Source organism: Procambarus clarkii, chromosome 72, assembly GCF_040958095.1.
Source record: "Procambarus clarkii isolate CNS0578487 chromosome 72, FALCON_Pclarkii_2.0, whole genome shotgun sequence".
NCBI lineage: Eukaryota > Metazoa > Arthropoda > Malacostraca > Decapoda > Cambaridae > Procambarus > Procambarus clarkii.
In genome coordinates, this window is record NC_091221.1 from 9,940,153 (window position 1) to 9,961,897 (window position 21,745).

General features: G+C 37.4%; 1 protein-coding gene across 9 annotated transcripts in view; it reads left to right on the forward strand.

The window, feature by feature from the left end:
• Window positions 1–4,096: 4,096 nt before the first annotated feature.
• Window positions 4,097–21,745, forward strand: part of Miro (mitochondrial Rho GTPase) — a 28,375-nt gene continuing 10,726 nt past the window's right edge. For 3 of the 9 annotated variants that reach the window (XM_045767534.2, XM_069312476.1, XM_069312478.1), the window contains exons 1-12: window positions 4,097–4,229; window positions 7,088–7,282; window positions 8,934–9,142; window positions 10,880–10,930; window positions 11,349–11,450; window positions 12,814–12,855; window positions 13,443–13,532; window positions 14,166–14,362; window positions 15,831–16,023; window positions 17,451–17,586; window positions 17,711–17,841; window positions 20,456–20,668. In XM_045767534.2, coding sequence (XP_045623490.1) covers window positions 7,093–7,282; window positions 8,934–9,142; window positions 10,880–10,930; window positions 11,349–11,450; window positions 12,814–12,855; window positions 13,443–13,532; window positions 14,166–14,362; window positions 15,831–16,023; window positions 17,451–17,586; window positions 17,711–17,841; window positions 20,456–20,668 — 1,554 coding nt within the window. In that variant the 5' untranslated portion in view covers window positions 4,097–4,229; window positions 7,088–7,092. The other 6 variants (XM_069312474.1, XM_045767532.2, XM_045767535.2 and 3 more) reach the window with 5 other exon arrangements.

Here is a 21,745-nt window from a genome sequence, read left to right on the forward strand (position 1 = left end):
CATTATTTACGATATAATTTAGTGTGTTGGGGTTGGGGTCAGAATAGATGAAGGTAGTATCGTCAGCAAATAATATGGGTTTAATAATGTTAGAAACGTTTGGCAAATCATTGATATATACAAGAAATAGGAAATACCCTTAGAGGATGTAAATTTAGTTTTTTTTTCAATCCCTCTTCATGAGAAAGGTTTCCAATTTCTGGGACTAACTTTTCATCCTTCTCTGTACACGTTCAAGTGAATTTATGTCCACCCTATAATAATGAGACCAAAACCTAATATGTCCTACATTATGCATAATTTAAACAAGGACAAGATGAAGCTGGAGATGACATTATAGATGGCTTGTTGCTAACACTTCTTGAAATATCAAAAAAGCCTCAAAAACGGTCAGTATACTCTAAAATCAGATATTATGTTCCCCACTCTGCTCTCCTCTCATTATACTACGCGCTAATCTATCCGTATCTTTCCTCCCTGGACAGATGTAATAAAACCCATAATCACCACACCAGAAATAAATATATTTTTGATATCCCCAGAGTCAAACTTAATCTGTGTAAACACTCTATACAAACAACGAATTGAAAAGCTTTCCAACTTTTGCCTTATTCAAAAATATAACCAAAAAGCACCTATTTTCATCTTCATAGTTTCCTACCTAGTGCTTTAAACTCGCACTGTATCTTGTGTTCCCCAATCCTCCAATATATGTACCTAAGCCATACAACTTCACTATTGTAATCATTGTTATCATCTTATATCATGGTTGTTATATTAAATGCTTATTTTACTGCATTATACCTTGAAATAATCTTCAAATTATGCTACAATGTACCTGATGTTAACCCTCAAATTTTACTTTAATATACCTACTAATCTTTGTCATAATTTCTTACAATGTACCTGTTACATTTGTTTTAATTTTGTTAGAAATTACCTACTTAAAATTATCTGTTAGATTAATTAAGGACCTGCCTGAAACGCTATGCTTGTTAGTGGTTTTACAAGAATGTAAAAACATTAATGCTATGTACTCTCATAAACCCAATGTACCTTCTTGTATATATATAAAATAAATAAACAAATAAATAAAAATCCCAGTATTCTATTTGCTTTATTCCGTATATATCTACATTGATTTTTGGGGTGCTTAAGATCCTTACTAATCAAAGGGTCTTTCTTGCATTCATGCTGTGCAATTTATAATAATAATAATAATAATAATAATAATTAATATTGGTAATGCCTTCTCACAGACTTAATACCATAGGATATAAAAACCCACATTTGTGTATATGTGAAATTTGTGTAAGGAATTTACACCCAGTCTTTCACAGTCTCCTGAGTGGTTTATCAAGGTGTGTGTGGTGAGAACGAGACTTACATCTCAACGTCTAATCAAATGATTAGACGTTGAGATGTAAGTCTCGTTCTAATCACACACTCAGACCTTGATAAAGCACTCAGGAGAGTGTGAAATACTTGGTGTAAATTCCTTACACAAATTTCACATATACACAGGTGTGGATTTTTATCCTATATTATTATTATAATTATTTATATGTTTCATTATTCACGTGACAATAATCCGAGAGTAAATAACATTTTCACTTAACAACCCGCTAGCTTGTACTTGGTGAATTATTGAATTACTGTACATTGATTATTTCCACCGCTTGGGCTGGACGGTAGAGCGACGGTCTCGCTTCGTGCAGGTCGGCGTTCAATCCCCGACCGTCCAAGTGGTTAGGCACCATTCCTTCCCCTCCATCCCGTCCCAAATCCTTATCTAACCCTTACAAGTGCTATCTATTCGTAATGGCTTGGCGCTTTCTTTTGATAGTGCCTTTCTCTTCCATCATGATGGCGTCCTTGTGGAAAGTGTCTATCTAGTCACTCTCAGGGATCTCGGTTATGTTGGGTTCTGGCAATATAATACATTATTTTAGTGATGTTGTGTGTATGTACGCGCAAGTTTGTGTGTGTGTATAAAGCCTAGTATATCGCTTAAAACAGCGCCATTTTTTCCAATCTGATTGATTGTCTCTTTTTCATATTTACTTTACAGATACCAAGGGAAGATATAAGTATGCAAATTATAAAAGGATATAACTGGTGGTTATTTATAGCGTTTTAAATATACCAACAAAATAGAATACGAACCAATGGATACAAATTGGCTAAATACGATAGGGTTTCTGATCGGCAGGTGCGTGAGGACACCTCCAGGAAGGCAGTTCTTATATTGGCTAACCTGGCATATGCCACTGATGATATATTTTTGACGTGGGCTTGATTTATGCTTGATTGGAGGGGTCAGGCTCGGTGTGATATCAACCCCAAGATCTTTCTCTCTACCTGATTCTTTAAGGATTTCATCTCGCAGTTAGTACCTTGTGTTCAACCTCCTGCTCCCTACATCTATTTTCAATATTTGACACTTGATTAAGTTAAACTCTAGTAGCCATTTGCTGGACCATTCCTTCAGTTTGTCAAGGTCGTCTTGTAGTTTCTTGCTGTCTTCCTGTCTTACTCCTCATAATTATAGCATCATCAGCAGACATTGAGAGGAAAGAACCTATACCCTCTGGAAGATCATTATACGTATATCAGAAACAAGATAGGTCCTAGTGCAGAACCCTGTTGAGGTCCGCAGGTGACATCTTACAATTCTCAGATCTCTTAACTTCACAGTAACTCGTTGTTTTCTGTTGATTTGGTACTCCCTTATCCACTCTTGTTTGGTACTGTGTAAAAGGCTTTCTGACAGTCCAAGAAAATCCAGCCTGCCCATCCTTCTCTTTATTGCTTAATTTTTGTAGCCTGATCATAGGATTCTAATAAACCTGTAAAGCATGATATACTATCCTTGGACCCCATGGTGGTGTGTTTTGATGTCCCTTCTCTCCATATGTACTACTAGGTTTTCCCTCGCGAACTTCAGCATCACGTACCTTGCATAGTATACAAGTTAGGGACACTAGTCTGTAGTCCAGTGCCTCCTGCCTGTCACCCTTTGTAAATATTGGGACTGCGTTAGCTGTCTTAAAACTTTTTGGTAGGTCTCCCATTTTCAGTGAAATATTATACACCATAGAGAGTAGCACACAGTATTTCTGCACTCTCTTTTAGCATCCATAGCGAGATTTCATCAGTTCCAACAGCCTTTATCACATCCATTTGCTGCAGATCCCTCCAAATTTTATCTCTGGCAGTTTCAAACTCTTCCAAAGCTGCTTGGATTAACGCCACCTCTTCTAGCTTAAGGACTCTGATTTGTTGAGAATACCTCTTGGAATCTCACAATGACTTCTTCACAAACCTTGTATTCTCTCTGTTCCTGTCCTCCCCCCTTTCTCAGCTTCGCTTCCCACACTTCTGGCCCTCTATTGTATATCCCCTGCTCTCTGGTGTTCTGTTATTTCTGTAGTTTCTCCACGTTTTTGTATTTAATTGATTGCTTCCTTACATACCTATTTGAACCACGGATTCCTCTTTTGCTTTTGGGCCGGGATAAACTTGCCTACTGCCTAGCTCCTGACGCTTCAGGGGCATGTAGTCCATCATGCCATATACAGACTTTTCACAGAGTTGTGTTTCCCATGGTATTCCTACAACGATTTTTCTTATCTTGTCATACTTTCTCCCCTTCGGTTACCTAACTAAAGTATTTTTCGGGGGTTAATTAAGTTCCTGAGCCCATTATATATTTCTGTAACAGGATGGGCAAGGTCAGAGAACATATAATAAATGAACTAAACGAAGAAACTGTATTATAAATCTACTTTGATGTGGATTTGTTAGGGCTCCATATGAGATTTATACATTATTGGTGTCGTAACTACCACGCCAAAGTTCCTCATCTACACATGTGTATTTATATGAGGTGTACTCCGCTTTTTGGTGTATGTGTTCAGCAATGAGAGCCGACTTATGCTCAGGTCTAAACTATACTTGCTGGTGGTGAGGGTGGTAGTGTTGTGGTCTTAGTAACCTTCCAGAGGCTGGTGAGCCCTCAGCCCAACACCAAACCAAGACCCAGCGGGAAAATATAAATATTTATATGTGTAGATGAGACTAGTAGGCGCCGGGCGGGCGTCAGGCGTCACGGGCCGAGCATTGTGGGAGTATCGACGTTTGGCTTCTGCTATCAGCTGATTTGAGTGAAGCTTGTTTATCACTCGGGGAGCCCGGCACGTTGACGAACATTTCTGCATGTCTGCGAGGTACGTGGCACGTGCCGGTAGTGTGACAGGGGCTGGTGATGACAGGGTAGACGGGAGAGTGATGTGGGATGGGTGGTGCGAGCCGTGTGGCCGTCCCCAGCAGGGACGGGTGGGTGAGTGGCCTCCCAGGGATGTCTTTCCCACTATCCGGATCCGGTCCTCTTGTCAATATTGTGTATTACAGTGTTTTAGAGTGTCTGTCAGCGAGAAATTGGCGTGGAACTGAGTAATATACAGCTCTTGGCTCTTAAATGCAGTGGTAGTCTTGGGCAACAATGTCCACCAAATGAAAGAGTACAGTTTGACAATCAGTCGTGCAATATGACCTTGCTACAATGTTAGTTGAGAACCTTGACACACCTTTTGACTCGGCACTGCCACTCAGGACAGTATACGTGTGTTCAGTGCCAAGCGACAGCATCACAGTGGGAGCATACCTGGAGATGGTCCTTGAAGTTCTTCTCCCAAGCCAGGTCTGAGGTGGTGGGGGTATGCTCGGTTGGGTAGAGTTGCCCATTTCTGGGCAGTCACCTATAACAGGATGCTGGAACCAATAAAACCCAATAGCGCCTGCATCAGCTAATAGAACGAAACCACCAAAAATGCCAGAAACTTCGAATATACTCCAGTAACATATTGAAACATGAAAGGTATCCTGGTAAACCTGGTAACATAAATATTATTCCATTTGGGGTTCCGTGTTTATGTGCATAGTTTTTGTAAAAAGTAAGAATTTTTTTATCAGTAAATTTAAAGGGGTCAGTATTTGACTTTAGTTCTCTTGTTTCTAGGTGGTTGCATGGTCCTTAAAATATAGGATGACAGGTAGACACATATAAAGTTACATTATGAATAATAAATGTAACAATACATTTAATGCAATACAATATACAGTAGTACAATATAATAATACAAAAAATATAACACATTTATAATAATAAATGTGTGTATATGCCCAAGTCAAGAATTTCATCTCTAAATCAGTTGCAAACAATGTACCATGAATATATGCTACAGTGATTGTAAACAGCACTGTATATCAGACCTTAATTAACAATCGGTGGTTCCTGAAGAATGAGCCACTGAATATAGAATATCCAGATGCTGGTACTGTATCCATACCAAGCAGGAATTCTTTAATAAAATGTGCACAAATAAAACTTATGAATATTAAGCCAACTCCTCCTGACCAAGCCAGGAGGAGCTGGCTTAAAAAAGTGGGTCAGAGAGTTATGAGCTGATATATCATGTTATGTTTGTAAATCTGAATATAAAGAACTAAAAACATCTTGCAACAGAGCGTTATTATACATTATTGTCTACTGCACTTGGTTCCATAAACATACTTCTTAAAAGATGATCACTAAAGATTAAACAGAGGAAAAATTTGTCACAGACTACTAATGTGTGTAACTGGGAAATATGGTTATAATGAACATGTTCAAGTGTGGCAGGCTTAAGAACAGTCATGTTCGGGAAATTTATGAAGGCTTATTATATAGGATTTATGGTAAGAGCCTCACTAAACAGGGTCATTATATAAATTTAATACATTTCAACTCCTATCCACATCCACACAAACCCATACAGTTACACAGCCTGCAAATTATGTGAAAAGGGTTCGAAAACTCTGACAAAGAGAAATGCAGTTCTGGATACTAAACGGTCACCAGAGGATCACATAAAGAACATTGTGTAAGGTGCTTGTGCTCCGCTTTCTAGTTTCAAAATCACTTACGAATACAGTATATGGACATTGAAATTTAAGAATTGTTCACAATGTTTGAGACCAAAATTGAAATATGTAGCTGATGTATGGTGCCAACATCTCTAAAAAAGCACATCAACAAATGGGAAAAAATGCAAAGACATGCTACTGAATCGCTTCTGGAACTGAAAAACGAGAGCTATTGGGAGAGGCTAGAGGTGTTACATTTGCCAAAGCTGGAAGATAGAAGAAAAAAGAGGATATAATCACTATATACAAAATAGTAAGAGGTTGATTGATTGACCCAGAGGAATTTTTGAAAACTACAGCTTTGAGAACAAAAGGGGCATAAATTCAAGCTTAGGAAGCAAAGATGCAGAAAAATACTAGAAAGTTCTTTTCAAGAGTGGTAGATGGTTGGACAAAGTTAAGTGAGAAGGTATTGGTTGCCAAAACTGTCAGTATTTTCAAAGCATCATATAACACAGTACTATACTGAGAAAATGAGACACCACAAGCATAGCTGTCACACTGTAACTACACTTGGATAATTAACTATGTTGCAACCCGTTCTTGCACAAGACAGCACATATGACATTGCTTAGTCAATATTTGGCTTAGGAATAAGTACATATGTGGTATATTCCAAGTTATATTTTTTTCAAGGCACTAACTCTTCTTCTAAGTTTTATTAAACAATAGAGATTTTATAAAAAAAATTGACAATATCCTGAGTTACTTTACAATTTATTTAAATATTTTAGTTTTGTTTTATTATTTTTATAAAACTGTAATATCAATATAGGTATAGGTTAAGTACTAATTGTAATATCTTAACATTAAGAAGGTTAGGTTAGGTCATGGTTTTCTATTCAGCTTTTCAGGTAAACTCAAATATTCACAATAAATTAGTATATCACATATGCACTTATTAATAAGCAAAATATTGACTATAAGCAAGTGCGAGAACGGGTTGCCACATGAGCAACGCACAAACTTGTGCGTGCACATGCTGGCTATGAGAGTACTGTAATAGTAGTCGGTGGCTGGAGGTAAGACTTGATGGTCAAGAGCTTGTGATGGGAATACAGTCCTTTTTTGGTGTGTATATACAGTATTTTATTACTGCATGTCTTACTTTTGTTTATAGGCAGAATGGGTGGGAGTCACAGACGTGGTGTGCGAATCCTCTTAATAGGGGATGCAGGAGTAGGCAAAACCTCTCTCATACTCTCCCTAGTTTCTGAGGAGTTTCCTGAACAAGTTCCTCCACGAGCAGAAGAGATAACAATTCCCCCAGATGTAACACCAGAGAAAGTCCCTACACACATTGTGGATTACTCAGGCAAGTTTTCTGCATAGTATATATTGTTACAAATTAAGAGTGGTTTCATTGTTATTGTTAGTACAGTATTATTTAACTATTGCATAATTTAAATTAATGGAATATTGTAGTACTGTATTCTGCAATACTACTATATATGGATTACTATATATATATAATAGTATTACTATATATGATGTATTGCTATATATGGATTAGGGGCAATGGCACTAATGGCGAGAGGATGTGGAAACAACTCATCTGCAAAATCAGTTGTACAGAAAGTACAGTAAAGGGAAAATGTTTTTTATTTGAAGGAAAAGAATAAGGTAAAGTTCAACTTAAATTTAAGCTAATTTAAACCAGATTATGATAACCAGAATTCACCCCTGTAAGTGGAGGATGAGAGATTAGTGGAGTGAGCTCAGATAACTGAATTGATGTATAAGTGGAAGAAATGTCAAATACTATACTGACAGAATTGAAGATTGGTATGGAAAAGGTTAGAGAAGACGGTGGTGGTTGGGTGACAGTGGAAAAGGAGTTAACACTTTGGTGCACCCCGCTCGCCACCCCTCAACTGTGCGATATGGGACCCAGGGTGTCACGGGAGTGCGCGTAAAATCTGAAAAGTGTATACTCTCTTCAACTTTGTCACCTTAATTCTCGTCCTACGAGATTAAGTTTGGTATCATTGTGTTCGCAATAGAATTCTCTACAGCACTAAATGCATATAAACTCCAAAAGCCCGGCTAATTACCCGCAGCAAACAGAGAAAGTGCGAGCGAGTTACCCAGGAGCGCTCAAACGCGATAAAATGTTTTCACTATTTTCACTGGTCACCTCAATTTTTATCCTAGGTCTTTCATTTTGGTCTCAATGGGTTCGCAATAGAATTCTCTAGAGGAACATTAGCATATCAAATAAAAAACCAGGTCACGCTCCAACCGCCGACGAGTTGAAGACGGGCCACGCGTTAGCCGCGAGTGAGTGCTCAGCCGCCTTCCACCTACACTCCCAATTCCCGCCCTTTTCAAGCCTTTCTTTCGCAATTTTCTTCCTGGAAGGGCCTTGTTCATGATCACTATCCATCGTGGAGTAAGCGTAGATAGTTTCTAAAGCCGCAGTAAGAAATATAGCCACGGAAAATAGGCGAAATGTTCACACGTTTGAGATGCGAGGGGAGGCGACATTGGTCACAACAGTGGAGCGAAAGCAATGGACCCACGGCATGTGCCAAGCTGCCTAAGGGCCACGAGGCTCAACAAGGAAAATGGGAAGACATCGGCATGCATTTTAAAACCAGTCCCCAAAAAATTGGATAAAAACCTGATTTTTGGCGATTATTTAAAGTGGATGACGCAATGCTGCGTCATCCCCGGAATTACCACCAGTAAACGGATGACGCAATGCTGCGTCATGCCCGGGCGAAAGTGTTAACTTGGTAGAGAAAATTGGTTGCAAGGGTGGACAGTATGTTTCAAAGAGGAAGTATGTGTAGATAAACTGATGTATAATTGGAATAGATATGCAACACTGTATAGAATACTGTATTGTAGTATTGCCAGATATGTTATTTGATAAAATAGTACATTTTATGCAGTATTCACTGCTGAACATTGATTTTACAGCTGCAGTGAGAGTTGGCACAAATATTATCTTTCCAATCCAGAACGGGAACAAAGTGTCGATCAATTACGTGCCGAGATCAATCGCTCCGATGTGATATGTGTGGTGTACAGTGTTGAGGATGAGGACACATTGGATAGGGTAACTGGTCATTGGCTTCCCCTCATCAGATCAACTCTAGGCCAACATCATCATATACCGGTCATCCTAGTTGGCAATAAAGTTGACCTTGTAGATTATTCAACCATGGAAGTAAGTACCATTTTCTGCTCTTATAATCAGGTAAACACCAAGTCGTTTTCACTGCATGAATTATTTTAATTTTTGTTTTTGTCCATGTGAGGTTTGGAAGACTTCTTTTATTAGCTTGAAACTTTCAAGGTGTATGTATTGTGATGAAAGGAATGATCTTATTGAGTCATGTAGCTGGTTTATGGTAGATTTTAGAGTACCATTCTCAGAATCATAAGAGATGGTGGTTGTGGTTAAATGTAAATGCTTTTTAACACTTTCATATGCATGCCCTGATCCAGAGGATGCAGTATTGTTAATAGTCTGTCCTATAGAGTTTTGTGATATGTGCAATTTTTATTTCTTTATATTTTATCAAAAAGAATTTGCAGTTTTATTTAGATTTGGTATGTGCCTTAGTACCATACCATATGCTATGTAAATTTTCATAACATAACTCCAGTCATTTTAAAGTTATAAATGATCTCATAATTAGTTATGCCCTGCTTAGTCAAGGCAGGTTGACAGTTTACGCTAGGGCAGCAGGGATTGGCAAAACTCAGCTTGGTGCAGATGGGATAATTGCTCTAAGGAATGTTTTAACCCAAAAGGATTAACTTTTTAATCCTTTCTACCTCCTGCAGTCTCCCTGCTATGTTCCAAGTTAGTTTTCACCCTGGGGTGTGTGCAGTTTGCTGTGTGTGGATTTTGGCCTTATTTGTGGAGCCTTTATCCAAGTAGTTAGCTTATGTGGATGTTGATAGGTAATTGGGCTCTTAAATTTAAATGTTGGAGTCTCAATTTCTGGCTAGTGCGGAGAATAAGCAGAATCCTTTCTGGTGATCTAACTGTGACCATTTCTTCTATCACCTTCTTCATCCTGCACTCCTTATTACACCCTGTTTTCTTTTCACCCACTTTACTCATTTTGTAACTGTTGTTTATCCTGGATGAGAGTGCTGGAGAATAACCCTCTTGATCAAAAGATATCTTGAGCATATTTTATATTTTGCATTTGTTTTATAACTGATCACCTATATATCATTGAGTGGATCAAAATATAACTTTGGGGTCTTTTTGAAAAAGAAAAATCCAACAGTATTTGGAAGCTTGATAATTTATTTGGTATTAAAATGGTTTTCTTCAGAAGTTTGTTTTATGTTGAGCATGTACTTAAATTTACCTGAGTTTACCCGAGAGCTACTAGCACTTGTGGCCTCGATGAGGACAGGAAGCTGGTGGCTTGTCGAAGGTCCCCCCATTTGCATTGATGATCGTTAAAACTTGTTTTATAAATATTATTTGACTTGGTTAATGTAGCTGTAACACTTTCTTCTAATATGCCATAAAGAGTTTTGGAGATACAGTAGCAGCATATATTTTCAACCAGTTAAGACTAATAATGTAGCAAAGTACCGTACTGATCTTTTTAGCAATGTTAATTAAGATTTCTAATCTTAATTTCTAAGACCAAGAGGTTATCTTGGTACACTTTAAAGGAAATTAATCTTTTTTGAAAGACTACCATATACCATATTAATACATTCCTACTGCTAATTCATAGCTGAAACACTAATTGACAAAGGTGTTAATGATATGAAAGATATCTTATCATAACTTATCATTATTAACATAATGCATTATAATGCTAATAATGTGAATCAATGCCTAAGAATTTGGTGCATATGTATATGAATACCTAATATGTATATAGTTTTGTAATTACCGTACTAACAACACACGTTAATTTATTTACAGATTGTATTGCAGACTATGATGGAGTATCCAGAAATTGAAACATGCGTTGAAGTAAGCTGTCATTTAATGTATTTTTTGTTATGTGCATATACCTGTGATACTGTACTAATTTTAGGTATAACAATCTTGACTTTAATTGTTAGTGTAACCTTTAAAATTTGTTTGGAACTTTAAAAATTATTAAAGTATTACCATGTGCAGTATGTTTACTGAACTCAGTCAAATGGAAATTAAGAGGTTTTATCTGCAATATATTAGTTAATGCTGCATTTTGAATGATAAAACTATCTCTCTTTCCTTAACCTTTTGGTTGCATTAAGCAATAGCAGTTGATTCATGAAAATGTCCTAGAATGTAACAAGTGACCTGATTCCACATGCATATTTTTGTTAATTGTGCTCAAGGAAAAGGAGATTTCATTAGAGTTTTTTCAAACATGTTTAAAGGAGTCATAATTGTTTTCTTGCAGTGTTCAGCAAGGACGCTCAAGAACATTTCTGAAATGTTTTACTATGCTCAGAAAGCAGTACTTCATCCTACAGCTCCTTTATATATTTTAGAAGAAAGAGATGTGAGTTTTTTTTACATATAGTAACAGCTTTATTGTGTTTATATTTGTGAAAAAAGCAATGTTTATACACTGAAGAAAATTACATCTAATAAATTAATGACTTTGATGTGTTACTTGCCTTGGAAAAGCCCCCCCCCCCCCAAAAAAAAAAAAAAAACATTATGGGAGGGCTCCCTTTGGTGGCTCTTGTGGCTGCCCACCTGGACACTCAAAGCCTTAGGCTCTTTCAAGTCATGAGTACTTACCAAGGACCAGTACCAGAATATGGCTTCCTCAATATGATACATAGATGAATAGGATACTTAGATGAACCCCTCACTGAAAAACAACTGACCAGAAAGAGAGCTCTTCAAATCAAACAGCTGCATGGAAGATATTGGTAACTGATCTAAGCTATGAATATATTCATCCAGAATTCATCTACTAATTAGCAACACTACTCCAGCCTGGAGTCCACATCTAGTCAGACACAAAGCAAAGTTAGAAAAGGTTCAGAGGTATGCCACCAGGCTAGTCCCTGAGCTGAGAAGTATGAGCTACGAGGAAATATTGCTGGAACTAAACCTCATGACCCTTGAAGACACAAGAGTTAGGGGGGGACATGATCACTATTTATAAAATTCTCAGAAGAATTGACAGAGTAGATATAGATAAACTGTTTAGCATGGGTGATACATGAACATGGGGACACAGGTGGAAACTTAGTACTCTAATGAGCCACAGGGACGTTACAACTTTTTTCAGTGTCCTGAGTAGTTAACAGATTTAATGCATTAGGCAAAAGTGGTGGAGACAGACTCCATACACAGTTTCAAATGTAGATATGATAAGAGCCCAATAGGCTCATTAATCTGTACACCAGTTGATTGACAGTTGAGAGGCGGGACCAGACAGCCAAAGCTCAACCCTTGCAAGCACAACTAGGAGAGTACTAATACCCCAAACCACCATTGCGAGCATATTGTGTTATGTGAGTATTGCTAGCCAGCAATTGGTTCTGGGCAACAACTGTGTGTTTACGTGTGTGTATCAGGGTTAACAATGCTTTCCAAAAAGTTGCTTGTTTTGGTATGCTTTACTTCTTTATGTCTGTCCTGGCTTGATCTACATATCCCCACACTTCCCTTGCCCCTGTTGAGGGGGACCAGATTTTGGTACTGGTCTTCAGTAGGCTCATGATTTAAGAGAGCTTAATAGGGAACCTATGGCTTGGGGAATCCAAATGGGTAGCTTTGGGAGCTACCAAATGGGCCCATCAGAGTTGTGCTACATTGGATTTTTCTAATAGTCTCCCCAGCTTGGTGCTTTCTTTTGATAATTGCTTTCTCAATGATATGCTCTAAATGAATCATTTTTGTTTCAGCTGACAGAAAAATGCAAGAAAGCATTAATAAGAATTTTTAAGGTAAGTCCGATTCACACTTATACCTGTACGTACAATATACATAAATACCACAAGTATATGGCTGACTGACTAGTATAAGGGAAGTACTTTTAGAGTATCTGAATGTGGAAACATTTATAAATTTTACACCTCCAGTATTAGGATGTGCATCACTAGGATGGAACCCTTTTCCTCATAAAGTACAAAATAAAAGAATTGAAGTACTGTATTTGAAACTGCTTTTTAATGAAAGTAACTGTGTGGGGTAAAACTATGCAGGTAAAACTTTAAGAAGAGATTAAGAGTAGCGAGTAATATTACTGGTATATACTTATACAGGCTTGAAATTGAAATTAATTAGTTGAATTTCACTATACATACAGAAATAGTATACAGTATAGTCTCATTAAAAAAGTACTGGATAAAATTTTTAAGAGAAGACAATTAGAATGCATGTATGATCATTGCCATCTCTATTGTTCAGTGAAGTTAACATACTTGGTTTAAATATTTGAAATTATGTACTTAATAGTTCATATTAGTAGTTCATATTAGTGGTACACAGCATTAGGGTAATAATTGGGAATTTATTAATTTAACTTGGGCAGATTTGTGACACTGACAACGATGGCCTCCTTAATGACCAAGAGCTCAACACTTTCCAACGGCGGTGCTTCAATGCTCCTCTTAACCCTCAGGCAAGTTATTTATTGTAACCTTGTTTATGCAGGCGATGAGTCACAATAACGTGGCTAAAGTAAGTTGACCAGACCACACTAGAAGGTGAAGGGACGACGACGTTTCGGTCCGTCTTGGACCGAATAGTCCAGGACGGACCGAAACGTCGTCGTCCCTTCACCATCTAGTGTGTGGTCTGGTCAACCTTGTTTATATTCATCTTTCAAATTGCCTATTTTATTCAGAATAATTGGAATACATGTATGATCTATAGAGTTTTTCTGGTGACTGGTGTTGAAGTTATTCATAATATATATTCCACTTTGAAGTGATTTTGTTTACAATTGTATGTAGAAAATCTTATGAATCGGCATAGTTTCTGCTGTAATGTTCATAGAAAGAGCAAAAAAGTGAGTGACCCTGGTACGGTACTAATCTTAAGCACTGTTGGATGATTTAGCACAATCCAGTCACAGTTTGCCCTCCTGAATGGTTCATTTTAGTGTTATCTGCTGATAATAGTTCACTGTGGTTTGTAATCCACTAAATAAAATTCAGGCTTTAGATACACACTCAGTTTACACTGTGTATTAAATTTTTATGTACAGTACTCTATAAATATTAACTATTTTAGTGAAACAAATTTGTTATAGGCCTTGGAAGAACTGAAGACAGTTGTGCAAAGGAATGTGTCGGATGGGGTTCATGCTGATTCCCTTACGTTACGGGGCTTCCTCTTTCTCCATCGACTATTTATTCAGCGTGGGCGTCACGAGACAACATGGACCGTTTTAAGAAAATTTGGTTATAATGATAATCTTCAGCTTTCCAAGGACTACCTATTTCCCATGTAAGGAAACTGATGAGTTAAGGTATTATGAGATGTTTTATTTTTGCCTTTATTGGCTCAAGATGTGTAATTCATTCTCTTCACTGAACGTCATTTAGCAAAATGTTAACAGAAAGGGTGTTTGTTTGCAATTTCTTGCCTTACAGAAAGACTTGTATATGACTAAGAATAGAACTTAAATGTTATATTCCCCAGTTCCTGCATGTTACATCTTATCATGCAACTTGAAACAAATCATGAGGGGAATGAATGAGATTTTTTTAAATTGAGTACAACATAATCTAACTAGGTCCTTGAACTAGACTAGGAAGTATTACTTTTTTAAGGGATAGGAACCTGGACTTCAGAAAAATCTTGTCATTTTCTTGATATAATCAGTGTATTAGTTATTAGTTATGCCATTACCAGTAGTTATCTAATTAATATTTATGTGCTTCATCAAGATGTCCTGGATTTGTTCTCTAAAGTCTCCAGTCTCGTAGTTAAGGAAGCATTATAATTTGACCCTGCTGCCTCCGTTACTTCTTCAAATTATTTCTTGGTAATGGTACAGAACAGATGAAAACAGAGGCTCTCTCTATTATTCTAATGTGTGGTGTAGTTTATTTCTTCTGCTTGTTACTTTACCAATTGATTGGATTGATCATCCAGCGCTTGTCACAGTTACATAATTTCTAAAGAAAATCCTTATATCGTACATCCCCGATTGATTGGTTCCCTGCTTATTGGATTCTTTAGTTAACATGAGAAGAACATAAGGAAACAAGGAAACTTCAGAAAGGCTATTAGCCTATGAGGAGCAGTTCCTATTTATACCCAATCAAACTCGTTCATGTACATGTCTGATCTGACATTCTAATGATCCTATATTTATTATGCTACAAAGTAATCTGTTTCATAAATCAGCAATTCTTTCTCCAAAGCAGTACTATTTACCCAAATATTTTCTGAATCTGAACTCTACCAATACAGTACTGTATTACATTCAGTAAAGACTTGGGTAAATACAGTACTGTACCTCTGCACACTTACATATTTATATAAATGCTCAAATTGAAAGTTATACTGAAAAATAACCAAAGTTATATTCTGAAACCCTTATGTTTTGCTTCCCTTCTGGTTGCCCCATATTAGAGGAAGACAAGTAATGGCAATTTCTGGGAGAAAGGAGGGAGGGTAATTTTATTAATAAGAATATGGCTTTGTTGCCTGGCCTAGTGATCAGTAATAACCTTCCTGATCAGGTGTAATTGAAACGTGTCTAGTTGTGTGTAAACCTTATAGAATTTACATTTGCTAGTTTTGTCTTAAGTACTGCATTAACTGTGTATAACACTAATAGAAATTTGGCAAGTACATTACTGTAAGTGCTTGTTCTGACAAATGTAAAAGATATTGTGTTAGTACTATAATTATACGTAATAATTATTTGTTATTACTGTTTAGTGTTTCTTCCTTATCAACCCAGCCTTCGTGTACCACCTGGCTGCAGCACAGAGCTTAATCATGCTGGCTACTCCTTCCTCACGTGTCTATTCGAAAAATATGATCGTGACAAGGATAATGCACTTAGCCCACAAGAACTCATAGATCTCTTTTCCACCTGTCCTGTTATGCCCTGGGGTCCAGATGTCCTCAATTCAGTTCACACAAATGAAAAGGTTAGTCTCATCTATTTGGTGCAAAGAACTGACACATTCTTGTCTACATTGTTTGGAGTAAAACCTCGTGATTTTCTTTCTGAACTATCCCATTTAGTTTTTCGTTAAGGCTAGATTCTACTCGTCTCGGGTTAGGGTCTGCTGCAGTCGAGCACATTTCAAACTGCCTATTGAATTATACTGGTGCTAGGGAGACTTTGAAGAATGCTTGTACTCCGATTTACTTTCTTATGCCATTACCTTGGTGCAATAGGTAATGACAATGGGGTCAGTTTGTCCTTAGAGCTTTCATAGTCTCAATGCTTGTCAATTATTTCTAGTTATTGTTACTGTATATGCTGCCTAGTCACTGTTTCTTGTGTACCACAGAATAGTAACAACTGACTTGATCATCACTAACACTTGTTTATCAAAAATCACAATTAAAATATTCACCTTTATAAATTAATGCATCTTCCAATGGCCATTTAATTATTAAGTAATCTCCACTATGCAAGTAAATTTCGCTTGTTCGGTGACTCGACAATTTTCGTGATGTCATTGCACTCCCTCTGTTGATCATAAACATCACCAGACACACTTGCTTATTTATATACACTAGGATGGTACATCATCGTTAACACTACAATGGGCTGTCCTGTGGCATCACTGATCTCTCAAGATCCTCAGCTGTTCAAACCAAATCTTGGACTTTGTTGACAGTTAGGAGCAAATTGTACTGTAGTTCCTTCCACACATTTTTCTTAATCAATTTGACTATTTTTAATTTCAATAATAATTGGTGCATGGTTTAAGTACTTGTAAGTAAGTTTTGCAACAGTATATTGTTCTTAAATGGGATGCAAAACATGTCTGGCCCAAGGTGCTGCACATCACAATTAAAAAAAAATAAGCACTACATTTGATCCTCGGCTTGTTCTTCGGCTCCTGTAAATTGTGGTGTATTTTTCTTTATCTAGGCTTCAGATGGGTAGGCTTGGCTGGAGGGCTGTAATGTAGTGTTGGCTCTTCTACCTTGTGGCAGTTGGTGGTAGTGGATAATTAGATAGTTAGCCAAAGAACTGCTTGGCAGTATCAGTGTTACAGCGTTACACATGGAGAATATTTTGAGTTTATTTGAACCACTTACCTGTTTTCATTTTGAACATTGATTCATCTTCAGTGTCTCACAAGCACCAGTACAACACTACAGGGTACAGTAGTTTGAAATATATTCCATTGTGGAATGTGTGTCTGCTCTGACTGTGACAGATTCTAACCAATGTTAAGTTGGATCTTCCCTTAACGAGCATCTGAGGGTGATGCTCAGAAAACGTATTCAAAACTTTCAAAATGCATTCAAAACTTTATTATTCCACCCATTCATGCAAAAATATTTACCACATTTTTACTTTTGAGTAACATTCTTAATAATAATGTTTTTTTAGGGGTGGATCACATTGCAAGGCTATTTAGCTCAGTGGACTCTCTGGACTTTACTAGATGTTCAGAGAACATTAGAGTACTTTGCATATCTTGGATATTGTGGATCCGGTGATGACAATCAGCTTTCTGCTATCACAGGTATTGTTCTGTTATATTATGCATCTTAGTGCACTGATAAATTAAGTTGATATAAAATTACATATTACATACGATGATGATGATAATTTGCAAAATATATTTTCTCTACTCCTGTTTGTAACAGTTACCCGAGAGAAACGAATTGACCTGCAAAAGAAGCAAACAATGCGGAATGTATACCAGTGTCATGTTATTGGGCCTCGTGATGCTGGAAAGACAACCTTCTGTCAAGGGCTTCTTAGCAGAACTTTAGAGGTGTAGTATAGAAATGTAACTCTTTGGAATGTTGGTAAAAATAGATGTTAGGTGAACACAAGGAATTTAGTAATAACGGTACAATGCACATAGTGTACATGAGTATGTATGATTAAAGTGTGAATATAAAAAAGCAGATGCATAGAGCAGCCTCAGTAGAATGGATCATGCAAGAATGGAACCTTTGATGAAACATGATGAATTGTTTAGTGGAATAAACCTTATTTTTACTTTCCCAAGGAGCATTCAAATTTGTTTTTTTCCCAGTCCCCATACCATTAAATCCCCACCTCAACACATTAATAGATGTATATAACTTGTAGATGTACTCGCCTAGTTATGCTGAGGTGGGGGGGGGAGGGGTTAGGTTCGGCTCATTGGCTGTGCTGTAGTTTGTAAGGGAATCAGGAAGGTTGGCACTGTTGATGGTGCGGTGGCTAGTTGTGTTCATAGGACGAGGGTGGATCACCGGATGGTAATGATCATTACCATTGGTTACTTCTACATTTCTTGTCTATTTACTTATTTAGTGTGTCAAAATGATGTTTGGGGGATATGTATTGTACATACTAGTATATACTGTGCTCAAACAGAACTCATGTCTTTGAAATGCAAAACATTTCTTCAGTTACTAAACACAGGTAGCATCAGATGAAATGGACACTATCAAACGTTTCCCATTGAAACTCATTGAGATTAGTATTAGTGAAATGTACCTGATTATGCTAAAAATACTTATATGAGAATAATGTGTTAAAAATAATACAATTATTGAACTATTATAATAATAATTATTGAACTATAAAAAATAATAAAATATTAGAATTACAGTAATATGAGGTATATTTTGTAACCTATTTTAATCTAGTGCTTCCCCTCTGCCTTGCCTTGTTTGATTTTCATTCCTTGTTACAAGTTAAGTGATCTGGTGGTCTCCATGTAATTTCTGACACTTTCTGTTTTCAACACTTGCAGTGTCCAATGAGAGGTTTTAATGTCATCCATGGTTTTGCAGTACAGTATTGTAATTGATTCAATACTTATAAAATGCATCATCCAATCTCAAAATGCTTGGGTTTTCACTTCCTCAGCCATCTTATTTGTACCTGGATGGGGTTCTGGGAGTTCTTCTGCTCCCCAAACCTGGCCTAAGGCCAGGCTTGACTTGAGAGCTTGGTCCAACAGGGTGTTGCTTGGAGCGGCCCTCAGGCCCACATATTCACCACAGCCCCCCGGTTGGTCCGGCACTTCTTGAAGAAAATTATCCAGTTTTCACTTGAAGACGTCCACGTTTGTTCTAATAGTATTTCTTATGCTTGCTTGGAGGATGTTGAACAACCGTGGACCTCTGATGTTTATACAGTGTTTTCCGATTGTGCCTATGGCACCTCTGCACTTCACTGGTTCTATTCTGCATTTCCTTTCATATCCTTCACTCCAGTATGTTGTTATTTTACTGTGTAGATTTGGGACCTGGCCCACATGTATATTATTTGATACCTCTCGTCTCCTTTCTAGGGACATTTGGAGAGCTTTGAGATGATCCCAATAGATTAGATGCTTTATTGTGTCTATGCCATATATGTTCTTTGTATTCCCTTTATTTCAGCAATCTCTCCTGCTCTGAAGGGGAAGTGAGTACTGAGCAGTACTCAAGACAGGACAGTACAGGTCATTTGAATAGTAGTGTACAAACATTGTGATGGGATCCCTGGATTTGAAGGTTCTCGTAATCCATCCTGTCATTTTTCTGGCTGATGCTATATTTACTTGGTTATGCTCCCTAAATGTTAGGTTGTCAGACATCATTATTTCCAGATCCTTAACATGCTGCTTTCCTACTATGGGCACATTTGATTGTGTTTTGTACCCTGTATTTTGTTTAGGGTTTCTCATTTTTACCATACCTGAGTACCTGGAATTTATCGCTGTTAAATATCATGTTATTTTCTGCTGCCCAGTCAAAAACTTTATTAATATCTGCTTGTAGTTTTTCAATGTCTTCAGCAGAGGTAATTTTCACGTTGATTTTTGTGTCGTCTACAAAAGGTAATACAAAGCTCTGACTTGAATTTTTGTTAATGTCTGAGATGAGAATAAGGAAAAGCAGTGGTGCAAGGACCTTGGCCTATAGTGTTGAGCTTTTAACTGTGCTTTGCATCTGCATCTACACAATGTACATTTTTTTAAATAGTACTCCATCCCACTGAAGTCATGGCACCTCTCCCACAAATTCATGGGACACCACCTAGTATCATGGCACCCTCCCCCTAAAGTCATGGCTTCCCTTCACAAAATTCATGCCATTCCTGTCTCGTGAATTCATGACATTCCTGTCCTCCTGAAGTCATGACACTCCCTTCTTCTAGTTATGATGCTCCCCTCCCCTGAAGTCATGACACCACCGCCTCCCTTCCCTGAAATCATGGTACTCCCTCCTCCTGGAGTTATGGTAATCTCAACCCCCCCCCCCCCCACCCTGAAGTCATGGCCTACCCTAAAGTCCTTACATTAATTTTGTTTATCAAATTTGTAGTAAATTCACATTTGTATATCTAATTTATTAATTTATAAATCATGTGTAACATTCACTATCAAGTTGCTCTTTTTACAGGAGGTGCAAGATATTGCCGCAGACAGATTGTCCCGACACACCATCAGCACGTTACAAGTTTATGGCCAAGAAAAATATTTGGTTTTGCATGATATAGATGTCCACAACATAACTGATGCCCTCATGCCCAATGAAGTCCAGTGCGATGTAGCCTGCTTAGTGTATGATGTTTCGAATCCTAAGTCGTTTGAATATGTTGCTAGAATATATTTGGTAAGTTTTTTCTAAGCAGCATGTGAAAATAGTATGGCAAATTTGATTTTCAATTTGTTATAATTGATCATGCATATTTCATAACTTTTAATGTAGTATCTAATAGAAAAGTAAAATTTTTATATTAAGCAATATGGGATTGTTCCAGTTTGTTCTTTAACCAAGCCAGTTTTGAGGATTCTTTTCCAGATGTTTTAGGTACAGTACAACCTCGATTCAATTATATAGGACCAACCCCGATTCATTGTAACGAGGGATTCGTTACAACTGGAGATGTCTCCAAGGTTGCATTCTCACGCCCTATGGGCTGATTTCATGCAGCAAAATTTTTAACCTATAATATAATAGACAAGTACCAAATGAACATACCTGCAAAAAAATTTAACTGCCACTGGCTTATTTCTCACATCTCAGCCTCAAAACTCATTTTCAAAAAGTAGCAGGGCTGGTCTCATTCTACTGAGACTAGCAGCCTCAGTAGAATGGATCTGAGTAAACCAAAACCTTGCCAACTCAGAATATAAATAAACAATAGAGCTTGGTTTGAAATATCCTCAATAACTTTCTCAAGGCTCTGTTTCTTGTAATGTTGAGTCCATGTACAAAAACCATCAAAACCGTGATTAGAGCAATAATAATGATAGTTACTATTCATACCCTAATATTTCCAACGTTTTAAGGGCTGATTTCACTGAGCAAAATTTTAATTTCAACCTGTCATATGAAGGGTAACAATCAAGAGAACCTGTCTGTAAAAGATTTACCCACACCTAGCATATTTCCCACGCACAAGCCTCGAAATCTAATTTTCAATAGAAAGAGGGCCCATATTTTACTGAACAAAAATTCTCTGCAACTGGAAAAAAAAGGAACCATAGAATTTGATTTTAAATATGTTTAGTGACTTTCCCAGGCCCCAACCATTTATTTTGCACTGTTGCCCACCATCTGTGAACTCAGTCCCAACATCCTAAGCAAATCCACACATCCCCTGCTTCAGCGCACTCTTGTTCGTCGAATTGGGTGAGTAAACCTGGCATGGAAAGTGTGTGTTCCAACTGGAGATTTGCCGAATTG